This window comes from Mirounga angustirostris, unplaced genomic scaffold (genome assembly GCF_029215605.1).
Source record: "Mirounga angustirostris isolate CCGP_5_RB_7025 unplaced genomic scaffold, mMirAng1.0.hap1 SCAF_9, whole genome shotgun sequence".
Lineage (NCBI taxonomy): Eukaryota > Metazoa > Chordata > Mammalia > Carnivora > Phocidae > Mirounga > Mirounga angustirostris.
Window position 1 is genome coordinate 136,066,506 of NW_026991717.1, and position 14,662 is coordinate 136,081,167.

The 14,662-nt window shown below is 44.1% G+C and overlaps 1 protein-coding gene across 1 annotated transcript in view; it reads left to right on the forward strand.

The window, feature by feature from the left end:
* Window positions 1–14,662, forward strand: part of AK7 (adenylate kinase 7) — a 69,465-nt gene that overhangs the window by 25,856 nt on the left and 28,947 nt on the right. Inside the window, exons 6-8 of the mRNA XM_064571543.1 lie at window positions 10,950–11,030; window positions 12,831–12,919; window positions 13,650–13,740. Coding sequence (XP_064427613.1) covers window positions 10,950–11,030; window positions 12,831–12,919; window positions 13,650–13,740 — 261 coding nt within the window. The remainder of the gene's footprint in view (window positions 1–10,949; window positions 11,031–12,830; window positions 12,920–13,649; window positions 13,741–14,662) is intronic.

A 14,662-nucleotide genomic window follows, 5' to 3' on the forward strand; every position in this document is an offset into this window, starting at 1 on the left:
TGCAGCAGAATTTATCTTTTTGATACATAGATATTGTAAAACCATTGTATTTCCTATCTTTTGTCAAAATAGATAATAGGAATGCCCTGGTGATGAATGAGTTTACTAAGAATTATTGAGGGTTTCCTCACCAAGTGCCAGGCCCTGCGCTAAATGCTTTACTTATGGTAGTTCATGTAATCCTCGTGTATCTCCTAGATATCCCTCAAAATTCTGTGAATCAAGGGCTATTATCATCATCCTCATTTAACTTATGTAGAACCCCCAAACCTCTAAAGGTTCCATCCACCACGTTTTTCCCATGAGCAGAGAACCCACAGTAGTGATATGTAATCATAGCTCTAACGTGACACCTAGTGGTCTCAGAGGATATTATGATAGGAACATTGTCTCCTATTTTTTAATAAAACAAAAACAATTTTTTTTTTTTAACTCTGGCAATACAAACACTGCAAGTATAAAATATTTAAGGTTTGTTTTTTTAAGATCTTATTTATTTATTTGGCAGAGAGAGACACAGCGAGAGAGGGAACACAAGCAGGGGGAGGGGGAGAGGGAGAAGCAGGCCTTCCGCTGAGCATTTAAAGGAAATAACACCGGGATTTGGAGTTCTAGCCCCTTTTCTACCCATTAATTTATGACCTTTGCTAAGTCATTAAAGTTTTGGAGTTAAATGAGTAAAGGCACTAGACTAGACAGGTCTAAATTTCTTCCAATTCCAAATCTTGTGAGTATATTATTTTATTAAGCATTGAGCATTGCCCCAGATAGAGAATCCATGATTTCTTGATAATTTATGTTCAATTATCTAGATGATCAAACACACACAAATAATTTATGTGATAGTCTAAAGTGGAGAAATCTTACCATTTTAATGTTTTCTTATAAAAACATTAAATTTGTCTCATGCTCTAAATAATACAAATCAAAACTTTATTTTAAAAATACATTATTCTGGGGGCATCTGGGTGGCTCAGTCGGTCGGACCCTTGATCTCAGCTCAGGTCTTGAACTCAGGGTTTTGAGTTCAAGCCCCAAATTGGTGGGGTCTTTGCCTTTAGAATCAAGGTAATGCTGGCCTTGTAGAATGAGTTTGGAAGTTTTCCTTCCATTTCTAATTTTTGGGACAGTTTGAGAAGAATTAATATTATCTCTTCTTTAAATGTTTGGTAAAATTCCCTAGGAAGCCATCTGGCCCTGGACTTTTGTTTGTTGGGAGATTTTTGATTACTGATTCAATTTCTTTGCTGGTTATGGGTCTGTTCAAATTTTCTATTTCTTCCTGTTTCAGTTTTGGTAGTTTGTATGTTTCTAGGAATTTATCCATTTCTTCCAGAGTGCCCAGTTTGTTGGCATATAATTTTTCATAATATTCTCTTATAATTGTATTTCCGTGATGTTGGTTGTGATCTCTCCTCTTTCATTCATGCTTTTATTTGTTTGGGACCTTTCTCTTTTCTTTTTGATAAGTCTGGCTGGGGGTTATCCATTTTATTAATTCTTTCAAAAAACAAGCTCTTAGTTTCATTGATCTGTTCTACTAGTTTTGTTTCTGTATCATTTACTTCTGCTCTAGTTTTTATTATTTCCCTTCTTATGCTGGCTTTAGGCTTTATTTGCAGTTCCTTTTCTAGTTCCTTGAGGTGTAAGGTTAGGTGTGTATTTGAGACTTTTTTTTTTTTTTTTGCTTTTTGAGATAGGCCTGTATTGCTATATACTTCCCTCTTAGGACTGCCTTTGCTACATTCCAAAGATTTTGGACTGTTGTGTTTTCATTTTCATTTGCTTCCATGTATTTTTTTTATTTCTTTTTTGATTTCCTGGTTAACCCATTCATTCTTTAGTATGATGTTCTTTAACCTCCATGTATTTGTATTCTTTCCAAATTTATTCTTGTGGTTGACTTCAGATTTCATAGCCTCATGGTCTGAAAATATGCCTGGTATGATCTCAATCTTTTCATACTGGTTGAGGGCTGATTTGTTACCCATGGCTGATTTGTGACCCAGGAACAGGAGAATGTTCCATGTGCACTCAAAAAGAATGTGTATTCTGTTGCATTTAGGATGAAAGGCTCTGGTTATATCTGTTAAGTCCATCTGGTCCAGTGTGTCATTCAAAGCCATTGTTTCCTTGTTGATTTTCTGCCTACATGATCTGTCTATTGCTATAAGTGGGGTGTTAAAGACCCCTACTATTATGGTATGGTTATCAATGAGTTTCTTTATTTGTTATTAATTGATTTATATATTTGGCGGCTCTCAAGTTGGGGGCATAAATATTTACAATTTTTAGATCTTCCTGTTGGATAGACCCCTTAGTTATGATATAGTGCCCTTTTTCATCTCTTGTTACAGTCTTTGGTTTAAAAATCTAGTTTGGGGGTGCCTGGGTGGCTCAGTCGTTAAGCGTCTGCCTTTGGCTCAGGTCATGATCCCAGGGTCCTGGGATCAAGCCCCGCATCGAGCCCTGCATTGAGCCCCGCATTAGGCTCCCTGCTCTGCAGGAAGCCTGCTTCTCCCTCTCCCACTCCCCCTGCCTGTGTTCCCTCTCTTGCTGTGTCTCTCTCTGTCAAATAAAATCTTTAAAAAAAAAAAAAATAAAATAAAAATAAAAAAAGTAAAAATCTAGTTTGTCTGTCATGGAATACTACATCAAAAACTAATGATGTACTGTATGGTGACTAACAGAACATAATTTTAAAAAAAGAAAGTAAAAAATAAATAAATAAATAAATAATAAAATCTAGTTTGTCTGATGTAAGTATGACTACTCAGGCTTTCTTTTGATGTCCATTAACATGATAGATGGTTTTCCACCCCCTCACTTTCAACCTGGATGTGTCTTTAGGTCCAAAATGAGTTTCTTATAAGCAGCATATAGATGGGTCTTGGGTTTTTTTTATCCATTCTGATACCCTGTGCCTTTTGGTTAGAGCATTTAGTCCATTTATAGTTAGAGTAATTATTGATAGATAAGCATTGACTGCCATTGTATTACCTGTAACGTCAGTGTTTCTGAAGATTTTTCTCTGTTCCTTTCTTTGTTGCTTTTGGTCTTTCTCTTCCACTCAAAGGGTCCCTTTAATATTTCTTGCAGGGTTGGTTTAGTGGTCATGAACTCCTTTAGTTTTTGTTTGTCTGGAAAACTCTTTATCTCTCTTTCTATTCTGAATGACAGCCTTGCTGGATAAAGTATTCTTGGCTGCATATTTTTCTCCTTCAGCACGTTGAATATATCCTCCCACTCTCTTCTGGCCTGCCAGGTTTCTGTGGAGAGATCTACTGCTAACCTGATTTGTCTTCCCTTGTAGGTTAGGGATTTCTTTTCCCTTGCTGCTTTCAGGATTCCTTCCTTTAAAGATTAATTGATTGATTGATTTAAGAGAGAGAGAACACAGAAGGAGAGGGAGAAGCAGACTCCCCGCTGAGCAAGGAGCCCAATGCGGGGCTCGATCTTAGGACCCTGGGACCATGACCTGAGCCAAAGGCAGATGCTTAACCAAATGAGCCACCCAGGTGCCCCAGGATTCTTTCCTTACCGCTATATTTTGCAGACTTTACTAGGATATGTCTTGGTGTTGGCCAGCTTTTGTTGAATTTGATGGGAGTTCTCTGTGCCTCCTGGATTTAGATGTCTGTGTCCTTCCTCAGACTAGGGAAGTTTTCAGCTATAATTTGCTCAAACAAACCTTCTGTCCCTTTTTCTGTCTCTTCATCTTCTGGGACTCCTATGATACGAATGTTATTACACTTTATGCAGTTGCTGAGTTCCCTAAGTCTACATTCATGATCCAATACTTTTCTTTCCCTCTTCTTCTCAGCTTCATGACTTTCCATACATTTTATCTTCTGTATCACTGATTCATTCCTCTGCTTCTTCCATCCTTGTTGCCATTTCATCCAGTTGGTTTTGCATTTTTTTTTTTTAAGATTTTATTTATTTATTTATTTGACAGAGAGAGAGCACAAGCAGGGGGAGTGGCAGAGGGAGGGACAGGGAGAAGCAGGAGCAGGGAGCCCGATGCGGGGTTCGATCCCAGGACCCTGGGATCATGACCTGAGCTGAAGGCAGACGCTTAACCGATTGAGCCACCCAGGCGCCCCTCGGTTTTGCATCTTGGTTACAGCATTTTTTTTTTTTTACCTGACTAGTTTTTAGTTCTTTTATCTCTGCAGTGTCTTCTATGTTTTTCTCGAGCCCAGCTAGTATCCTTATAATCGTTATTTTCAATTCTGGCTCAGGCATATTACTTATATCTGTTTTGATTAGATCCCTGGCCATGACCTCTTCATGTCCTTTCTTTTGGGGTGAATTCCTCTGTCTTGTCATTTTGTCTAGGTCACTGTTTGAGTGTGTGTGTGTGTGTGTGTGTGTTAGGAAAGCCTGTTATATTTCCTGCTCCTCAGAGTAATGGCTATATTAAGAAGAGGCCCTAGGGGCGCCTGGGTGGCTCAGTTGGTTAAGCGACTGCCTTCAGCTCAGGTCATGATCCTGGAGTCCCTGGATTGAGTCCTGCATCGGGCTCCCTGCTCGGCAGGGAGTCTGCTTCTCCCTCTGACCCTCCCCCCTCTCATGTGCTCACTCCCTCTCATTCTCTCTCTCTCAAATAAATAAATAAAATCTTAAAAAAAAAAAAAAAAGAAGCAGAGGTCCTATACTGTCCAGGGCCTGGTGCTTCAGCAAGTGTTTCAGGGCGTGCACTTTGTTGTTGTGTTTTTGCTGCTCCTTCCCTCTAGTCGGTCCTCTGAAGAGTTTCTCCTGCAGTGGGGAGTGTTTGAACCTTGTCCACAGTGTGGTAAGTTTTAACTAGGTGTGTTTTGGTTTGCTTGTTAAGAGGCTAGATCCTCTTTTCCATAGAGCTGAATCTTTGCAGGACTCTATGATCAGTAAACTTGGTGTGAGCAAGGGGTTTGTGCTGGTCCTCTCAGGAAGAACCTGCTGCTCTGGTTCTCAGGCTGACTTGCCCTGGTAAAGATGCACCTGCAGAGTGCAGGGGCTGGGGCTTGGCTTAAGTGGCTCCAGCCTCCACTGGGGGGCACTGCGTTGCTCAATGAAGTCTGTCCACGCAGGGAGAAAAATGGCATCACCCCTCTCTCTCATCCCCGGATAGCGGAGGTCCCACCCACCACTGTTCAGGAAGCCCCCACAGAAGAATGAACCATGTCCCCTCTTGTGTCCCTAGCTTCCATCAGATCCCTGCCTTCACCCTGTCTGTGTCCAAGCTGTCTGCCCGCTACGCAGCACAGTCCTCCTGTGTTTTATCGCAGGTTCACAGCTGAGTTTCAAAACTCCAAATCTGAGGCACCTGGCGCACGTGCACCTTTGCTGATCCTCCGGGGGGAGGGGCTCCCCGCGTTGTGGCTGGTGCTGGTTTGTCCCAGGAAAGCAGTCACACAACCGTGCGGCAGTTTGGGGTTTATAGTAAAGTGCGGTACAAAGCCAGCACCAAGGTAGACTGCGCTCAGCAGGTGTCTCTGTTCCTATGCTATTGAACAAGGCGGCTCACTGGTGCCTGCCAGCTCTTTTGTCCCTGCAGAGGCTGTGCAACCACTAACATTCCCCAGTGCACTCCGAGAAGGGGACCACTGTCTCCCAGTGCGACCCAGGGGATCCTCAGACCCCACCACCCACTCCCTCCTTCCACGCAGGAGCACGGCTGTGCCCCCCAGGTCCCACCCAGCAGTAGCACAGACTTCTAAAACTTCCGACTTTGGGCTCCACTGCTTGTAAAAACTTGCAGTCATCAGTCGCTCTAGTTTTCCCAGTCAGTGGTTTTGGGGAAGTGTTTCTCTTGTGCAATCCCCGGCATGCTGCTCTCTCTGTTTCTCTCTCTCTCCTCTCTCCGAGATCAAGGCTCCCTCCTTTCTGCAGCACCCATGATTCTTTTCTCCCTGGAATCATATCTCTGCACCTCCTACCTTCCATAATGTGGCTTCTTTTGTCTCTCTAGTTCCACAGTTTGTTCTCTCAGCGTTCAGATCGAGTTCTTGGGTGTTTGGAATGATTTGATATTTATCTAGCTGTGTTGGAGGGATGGAAGCAAGCATAGGGACCCCTTACGCCAGCTTAACTCCTCCTCTAGTGTCATCTTTTTTTTGTTCATTTTTCACCGAATTGCTTTTTGGTCAGAGGATGTGGTCTGGGCGGTGGCGATTCTGTAGTTTTTGGTGAGATGCTTTGCTCCGTAGTACACGGCCAGTGTTGTTTTTAAATTCCATATGGACCTGAGAAACCTGTGCGTTTCAAACCTGTGTGCAGTTGCCATATATGTCTACTTAGGTCAAGTTTCTTTCTTTTTTTTTTTTTAAGGTTTTATTTATTTGACAGAGATCGATAGTGAGAGAAGGAACACAAGCAGGGGGAGAGGGAGAGGGAGAAGCAGGCTTCCCGCTGAGCAGAGAGCCCGATGCGGGGCTCGATTGCAGGACCCTGGAATCACGACCTGAGCCGAAGGCAGACGCTTAACGACTGAGCCACCCAGGCACCCCTAGGTCAAGTTTCTTAATGGCGTTTTGCATGTCTTACTAGTTTGGGGTCTCCTGAATCTATCAATTACTAGGAAGGGGTATACTAAAAAATCTCCCACTATGGAGTAAATGTATCCATATCTCCTTGAAATTAAGTTAGATCTTTGCCTTGCTCATTTCAAGGCACAGTCCTGTAACCCCTTCACAGTGTGAGACATTGTTGGAATGAAGCTATAAAGTCATTTTTTTCTTAATAATTGGGAGCAGGACAATATTTCTAGCCAAGTCTGCAGCTTTCCAGACCATTCTCAGGTATTAATGGAGTCTTTTCTAGTCCTTACAAAGGCTCAGACAGGTTTAATACTAAAGTCATGAGTCTATCATCTGATTTTCAACTTCTCTCTGGCCAACTCAGCCTGACTCAGCCTCACATGAATGCAGGAGGGAGGGAGGCTAAGACGTGATCAACTCTCCTCCTTTCTCCACCTTAGTCAGCCCCCTTCTCTCCTGTTCTCTGTTCCTTGCTCTACCCCCTGCCTATTTTTTTTTTTTTAAAGATTTTCTCTATTTATTTGTCAGAGAGAGAGAGCACAAGCAGGGGGAGTGGGAGGCAGAGGGAGAAACAGGCTCCCTGCTGAGCAAGGAGCCCAGTGCGGAACCCCATCCCAGGACCCTGGGATCATGACCTGAGCCAAAGGCAGACACTTAACCGAATGAGCCACCCAGGCACCTCCCCCACCGCACCTGCCTATTCTTTTTTATTTTTCCTTTATTTATTTATTTATTTATTTATTTATTTATTTATTTATTTATTTATTTATTTATTTATTCTTATGTTAATCCCCATACATTACATCATTAGTTTTAGATGAAGTGTTCCATGATTCATTGTTTGTGCATAACACCCAGTGCTCCATGCAGAACGTGCCCTCCTCAATACCCACCACCAGGCTAACCCATCCTCCCACCCCCCTCCCCTCTAGAACCCTGTTTGTTTTTCAGAGTCCATCGTCTCTCATGGTTCGTCTACCCCTCCAATTTCCCCCGCTTCATTCTTCCCCTCCCGCTACCTTCTTCTTCTTTTTTTTTTTTCTTAACATATATTGCATTATTTGTTTCAGAGGTACAGATCTGAGATTCAACAGTCTTGCACAATTCACAGCGCTTACCAGAGCACATACCCTCCCCAGTGTCTATCACCCAGTCACCCCATCCCTCCCACCCCACCCCCCACTCCAGCAACCCTCAGTTTCCTGCAATTAAGAATTCCTCATATCAGTGAGATCATATGATACATGTCTTTCTCTGTTTGACTTATTTCACTCAACATAATACCCTCCAGTTCCTGCCTATTCTTTATCATCATCATCATCACTATCCTGATCATCTTGTTTTTTCCCTTTGTTTCCCATTTCTTTGTTTGTTTGTTTGTTTCCCATTTCTTAATTTTTTCATCATTATAACCGTATTTATTTCAGAATCTCTACTAATTTATTTTCTGAACGCAATGCAAGTCTGATTTCACTCATGGTGGATTGCTCCCTCATCAGTGTTATAATTTTGGTTTGTGAGCCCATCTTTAGTAAGGTCTTTCAGTATAAAGTTTCTATTAGTAAGCATATTTTCTTGTGATTTCTGGAATTACAGTTATAAAGATAATCCTGTAATTTGGCATGGATTTTTAAAAATAGCATCTCTTTAAATCGTCAACATCTATTTCTTTATAACTCATCACCCCTAAAAACCTCATGTAAAAGAATTCTCAGGGAAAAGTGGGCAAAATGCACTTTGTATCAAAGTGTAAAGTGTATCTTCCAAAAGTACAGCTATAAAAGTCTCAAGTATATTCAGGGATCAGATGCCTTCAAGATTCATGATGGTCAGTGTGAAATGGGAATTCACAATGAGAATATGCCTTACGGTTTGTAATTGGCTTGACAGTCAATGCTGTGCCCTCAAACCAGCACCCATCTGCTACAGTGAGGTCAGCACCCTTGCCCCAGCTGTTGTCCCTTTACTGGAGCTTTAAAGGCCAGGGAAAGTCATGGGCGGGGGGGGGGGGGGGGGTTGCGGGGCAGGGGTGGTACAAGGAGCTTTGATTTGCCTCTCTGAAGTGCCCCAAGAGTCTCACTGCCTAAAATGCTTTTTATGTTAATTTTTGGTTCTGGAATCCCTACATCAAGCAGGTAATTTAAATGTGAAAGACAAACCATTGAGAAGTACAAAGTCAAGGTTAAAATTCTCAAGGGAGCCTTGGCTAGATCTGACACAATTCCTTGTCACCTTCTTCTGCCACACGTTGGAGTTTTTCCAGTTCACCCTTTTGTTGTGGATGAACCCTTCATATTGTGGCCCAACTCCTAACTTCACCAGATTGAGTGTTTGTCTCCTCTACTCGCATGGATTTCAAAACCCACGCACCTAGATCATGAGACCCTCGACTTCCCAGAGTGCCCACACTGTCCACTCTTCATCACTCTTGTTTTCACTTCTGTTTTTGGCCCCTAAGGATAGCTCTCATGTCCTTGAGAATTCTGCCATCCTCGAAGGATACTATTGGCATTTTAGATGGCATTTCTAGGTATTTGCACTCTGAGGTTTTAGATTTTTTTAATCCCCCATGGATTACCTGGAGCAGAGGAGAGACTCATTTTCCTGATAAAGGTTCCCAATTTCAACATGTGTGCTCGTGCACTCTGGGAGGGGTTTCCCATGACACCAAGCAATTCTTGGGCACCTGCCAGGCATCCTGTATTTCAACTCAATTCTGACACTATCTTCCTAGAAGTAACATCAGATCCTACAGGTTTAGGGCTCATTCCTGCAAGACTGCCCCCCACTTCCACCCAGTTGTGTTGTGGGCTTGTTGAACACAACCATCAAGAAAGAATTCTTGAGGGCACCTGGGTGGCCAGTCGTTAAGCATCTGCCTTCGGCTCAGGTCACGATCCCAGAGTCCTGGGATCGAGCCCCGCATCGGGCTCCCTGCTCTGCGGGAAGCCTGCTTCTCCCTCTCCCGCTCCCCCTGCTTGTGTTCCTGCTCTCGCTCTCTCTCTCTCTGTCAAATAAATAAAATCTTTAAAAAAGAAAAAAGAAAGAATTCTTGAGTTATTGTATGGTACAACTTAGTAAGTTTATTTAAGTAGCACAGGACAGGACCTGTGGGCAGAAAGGGCTGCACTTTTGCTATATGAAGCTGGTGGTTATATGCTTAGTGTTCAAGGGGGAGGGGACGTGCAGGGGGCATGAGATCATAAATATTTCTTTGAATTTCTACTTGTAAAACTACTTTTGCAAGATTTCTCTGGTGCTTATCATTCAGTTCCATATTAACCATCTTTGAAATATCCAGGCAGTCACGAGACCCTTTAAGAATGTAGCAACCAGGGGGCATGAGTGGCTCAGTTGATTAAGCTCTTAGCTCAGGTCTTGATCTCAGGTTGTAAGTACAAGCCCCACGTTGGGCTCCATGTTGGGCATGGAGCTTACTTAAAAAAAAAAAAAGAATGTAGCAACCAGTACATATTTGATCCTTACCAAAACTATGCAGGCTAGGTCAGCCTCCTGGGCTAAAGGTGGACATTTTTCTGTTTCTGTCCCTCATCAGTGGCCAGTCCAGGCTATCACCTGAGCTTCTGACCAACCCTTATAGGTTGGAGGTTCCGATGACCCCTCCCACCTCCCCAAGCCTTGGGTTTGATTAGTTTGCTAAGGGTGGCTCATGGAATTCAGAGAAACATTTTACTTACTAGATTACCAGTTTCTAATAAAAGAATATAACTCGGGAAGAGCCAGATGGAAAAGATGCACAGGGCAAGGTTTGGGGAAAAGCATGGAGCTTCTCTGCTATCCCCAAATCTCCACTGGTTCGCCAACCCAGAAGCTCTCCAAACCTTCTCCTTTGGGGTTTTTATGGAGGCTTCATCATGTTTGAGACAATCATTGGTCATTGGTGATTGAACTTGATCTGCATATCCCTGGAGATGGCAGGGGAGCTGGAAGTTGGCAATCAACCCACATCTTCAGGTTGGATCCCAAAGTCACCTGATTAACATAACAAAAGACACCTTTATCACTCTGTTTGCTTAAAAATTCCCATAGTTCTAAGAACTCATGCCAGATATGGAGATGAAGACCAAATATATATTTCTTATTGTGAATCACAATATCACAGCTTATATTGTGGCCCATTACTAAAAACTCCCTATGTATGTCCACCTCCCCTACTGCGTAAGTAAAGATCATCATGGAAGGACCCATCTTTATATCTCCCCTTTCCTGTAGGTGCCAGCATAGTGCATGCAGGTGTGAAGTCTTCACAAATAATTATCCCTGGCTTTCATTCAATTAAAAGTCCCCCCAAAATTTTAATAGTGGTCAGAGGCATTCATGTAGGACTCATTTTAACCACTAAAATAATCTGGTTTGGTATGATTAATAATACTACATTTAGCTTTTTTTCTCTCCTTTACCTAATAGGCCAAAAAATTTGCAACTTACGTGGTTGCTGCCGGACTTCAGTATGGAGTAGAAGGAGGCATCTTACATTATTTTTTTAAGGTATGACTTTTTAGTGACTACGAGATAAGAACCAAATTAGCCAGTACACATAAAGGATTTCAGATGTTGCAAATTATATGGACAACAGAACAGAGCAACAAAACAGAGAAAGATAGAAAGAAAGCCAGCAGTAGGGTTGGGAGGTTGTATCTTGAATATGATGGTCAGGGAAGGCCTTTCCCAAGATATGACACTTGAGCAGAAAGTGACAAGGGAGCTGGCTACTTTGCTTTCTGGGGGAAAGTCAGTAGGAACTGTAAGTGCAAAGACCTGAGGCAGAAATGTGTAGGTTGTGTTAAGGAACAGCAAACAGACGAGTGTAGCCAAAATACAGGAGAATAGTAGGCAATGAAGTTCATTTGTCCTTGTCTGTTCTCAGCTGCTCCTCACCTACCTGACCATTGAATGTTGGCTTTCTCAGGTTTCTGCCCCAGACCTTCTTGCCCCCCCCCTTTTTTTTTTAAGATTTATTTATTTATTTGAGAGAGAGAGAGAGAGTGCACAAGTGGGAGGGGCAGAGGGAGAGGGAGAAAGAGAATCTCAAGCGGACTCTGCACTCAGTGCGGAGGCCAACACAGGGCTCCAGCTCACAACCCTGAGATGATGAGTTGAAACCAAGAGTCTGGACGCTTAAATGACTTTGCCACCCAGGCGCCCCCCTCCTGTCTTCTCAATCTACACTCTTTTCCTGGGTTGGTCTGTCCATTCCCATGACTGGTGCCAATGACTCTCAAATATCAGTTTCTCCAGCAGGGCTCGCTCCTGAGTCCTAGCTTTGTGAATCTGGCTGCCTATTCAGCACCTTCACTTTGAATGTTTCACAAACCCAAACTCTACCTATAGTCACCCCCAAACCTGCTGTTCCTCCAGGACCCCATCTCAGAAAATGGGACCTTCTTCTACCCAGCTGCACCAACCAGCATCCAACTCCTTGCTCTTTCTCATCTGCCACAAAATCCCCACAGTAATAACAGAGCCAACCTCCTCAGTATCTCCTTCTCTCCAACCCCACTCTCCCAGCAGCTCCCCCACCCCCCACACAAGCTATAGGACATCTCTAGTCCACACAACTGGCCTGGCCTCCACCTCCCCATTTAGGCTCTTACTTTCCATCATTCCTTCATGAGGCAACAAAAGCAAATCTAATGATGTCACTTCACTGCTTAAAACCCTTCAATGGTTTCCCAAAGCCCAAAATATCTTACAAGATCCAGCGGTCTGCTGTGGCCCCCACCCCTACCTCTTTCACTCTTAAAAAGCAGTTTAAAATAATCTAGTACCTGACAGCTAAACACTATCCAGATTGTCTTTTTCTTTACTGAAATACTTAAATGCAGGGAAAAGACAAGGGTTTGGACTCTGAAGATCAGGGTTCAAATCCAGGCTCAGCAACTCATCAGCCACTTTATCTACTAAGCATTTCATCTTTGAACTGATAGCAATTACTCCAGCCCATGGGAGTAATTTTAGACTTTCATTCTCATTTTTTTCTTTTTGTGAGATTGGAAGGTGTCATGTATGTGAAAGCATTTCCCTTCTGTGTAGACACCATGCCAATGACGACTGAAGACAGTGCACGAGATTGTAGATTTCCTGAAAAGTATTTCAGCCTGAGGTTAGTTTCTCTTAATAGGCTTTGATCAGCAACTAAATCTCATCAGAGCTGATTTTCAAAACATCCCCTTTAGGCGATGACATCATCAGACAGCTGGGTCTTTTGGATGCCCCAGACTAGGGCTGTGTGTGAGCTCTAATAGTTACATACAGCCAGCGGAAAATACGCTTTTCCTTTTCTTCCAGATAGCTTGGTTGGGTGAGGTCCCTGCATTACCCGTGTTTGGAGATGGAACAAATGTAATTCCAGCAATTCATGTTCTTGACCTAGCAGGGTAAGTGTTCTCCTAGAGCTAGGACTTCCCCGGAAGTAATTGACTAATGTGTTTGTGTTTAAGCGACCACTTAGTGAGCACTCACCAAGCGCTAAGACCCTTACGTGTGTCACTGTATTCGTTCTTCACAACCACCCTATGCACAAGGTCTACTTATTATCTCTGTTTTGTGTCTGGTGGCATAGTTCCACCATCTAAAAATGCCAGGAAAGCCCATAGCACAGTCTTCATCCAAAGGTAGGCTCTCCGAAATGTCGGGAGTCATGATTCCCCCGGGGTAGGAAATTGTAGTCCCCATACCGCTTCTTACTGCCCAGTGGTTCCCCTAAGAGAGGCACGGCTTCTCCGGATCTGTGTCTGACTCTGTGAACGCCCCTCCCCAAAGCACTGTTGAGAGATTCACAGGAGCGCCAGGTGAGTGGACTTCATGAACCGAAGTCCTGCCCCGGGGGGTCAGGTGCTCCTCGCAACGCACTGGGTGAAGCTGGAGCTGGATGGATCGGCCTTGAAGTCCTGGCCTTTCCACTTTCCCCAGTGGCTCTTCAGCCCGAGATGCGTTCCTTGACCATCCCAGCTTCCCCGTCTGTAGAGATCATCGTCCCACCCCCGACCATGTTGGAAATGAAGTGAGATACTGCCTGGCTCCCCGGGGCGGTGGTCGGTGGACTCTCCTTGACTCCATCTCTTTTGCTTTCTCCCCCTGGTGGTGGTTTTTCCTGGTGGGCTGCAGAGTGATACAAAACATCATAGACCACGTGCCGAAGCTTCATTACCTGGTTGCAGTGGATGAGTCTGTTCATACCCTGGAAGACTTGGTCAAGGTACAGCCGTTCCATCCTGTATTTGATTGCATTTCTTAAACTGTTTTAGCCCCCAAAGTATAGCAATGGAATCAGGTGTGCTAAGGCTGGGGACTCCGCAAATCGAATATCCTGAAAACCAAAGTCACTATCCGCTTCTGCAGTGTATGTGTTGGGAAATTTACAATCAAGATGTCCTTTATCTGGTCTGTTCACGGAACAAGTGGGAGAGGCCGCTGTGGGGCCAAGACACACACGAATCCCACAGGGGGGTTACTAAAACGTGTCCTTGCCCCAAAGTACTGATATGGTCAGTTTCCCTAAACCTACTGGCGGCTTCCAGGGGCTCTAGGTTTGTGGGGGCTGTCTCTCCAGTCCAGGCCACTTGTCACCTTGTAGCCCAGCTAGCTCAGCGAGTGTAGCCTTCCCCTACTCATCTTTTAACATTCAGCTCAGGGGCACCTGGGTGGCTCAGTCGTTAAGCGTCTGCCTTTGGCTCAGGGCATGATCTCAGGGTGCTGGGATAAAGCCCCACATCTGGCTCCCTGCTCAGCGGGAGCCGCCTCCTCCCTCTCCCACTCCCCCTGCTTGCGTTCTTTCTCTTACTGTGTCTCTGGCTGTCAAATAAATAAATAAAATCTTTAAAAAAAAACAAAAACGGGCGCCTGGGTGGCTGAGTCGGTTAAGCGACTGCCTTCGGCTCAGGTCATGATCCTGGAGTCCCGGGATCGAGTCCCGCATCGGGCTCCCTGCTCGGCGGGGAGTCTGCTTCTCCCTCTAACCCTCCTCCCTCTCATGCTCTCTGTCTCTCATTCTCTCTGTCTCTCAAATAAATAAATAAAATCTTTAAACAAACAAACAAAACCCCAAAACATTCAGCTCAGATTTCATCCTCCGGAAGACCTCTCTGCCTCCTTCCCACCTCCCGCATGGGCCAGGCGCC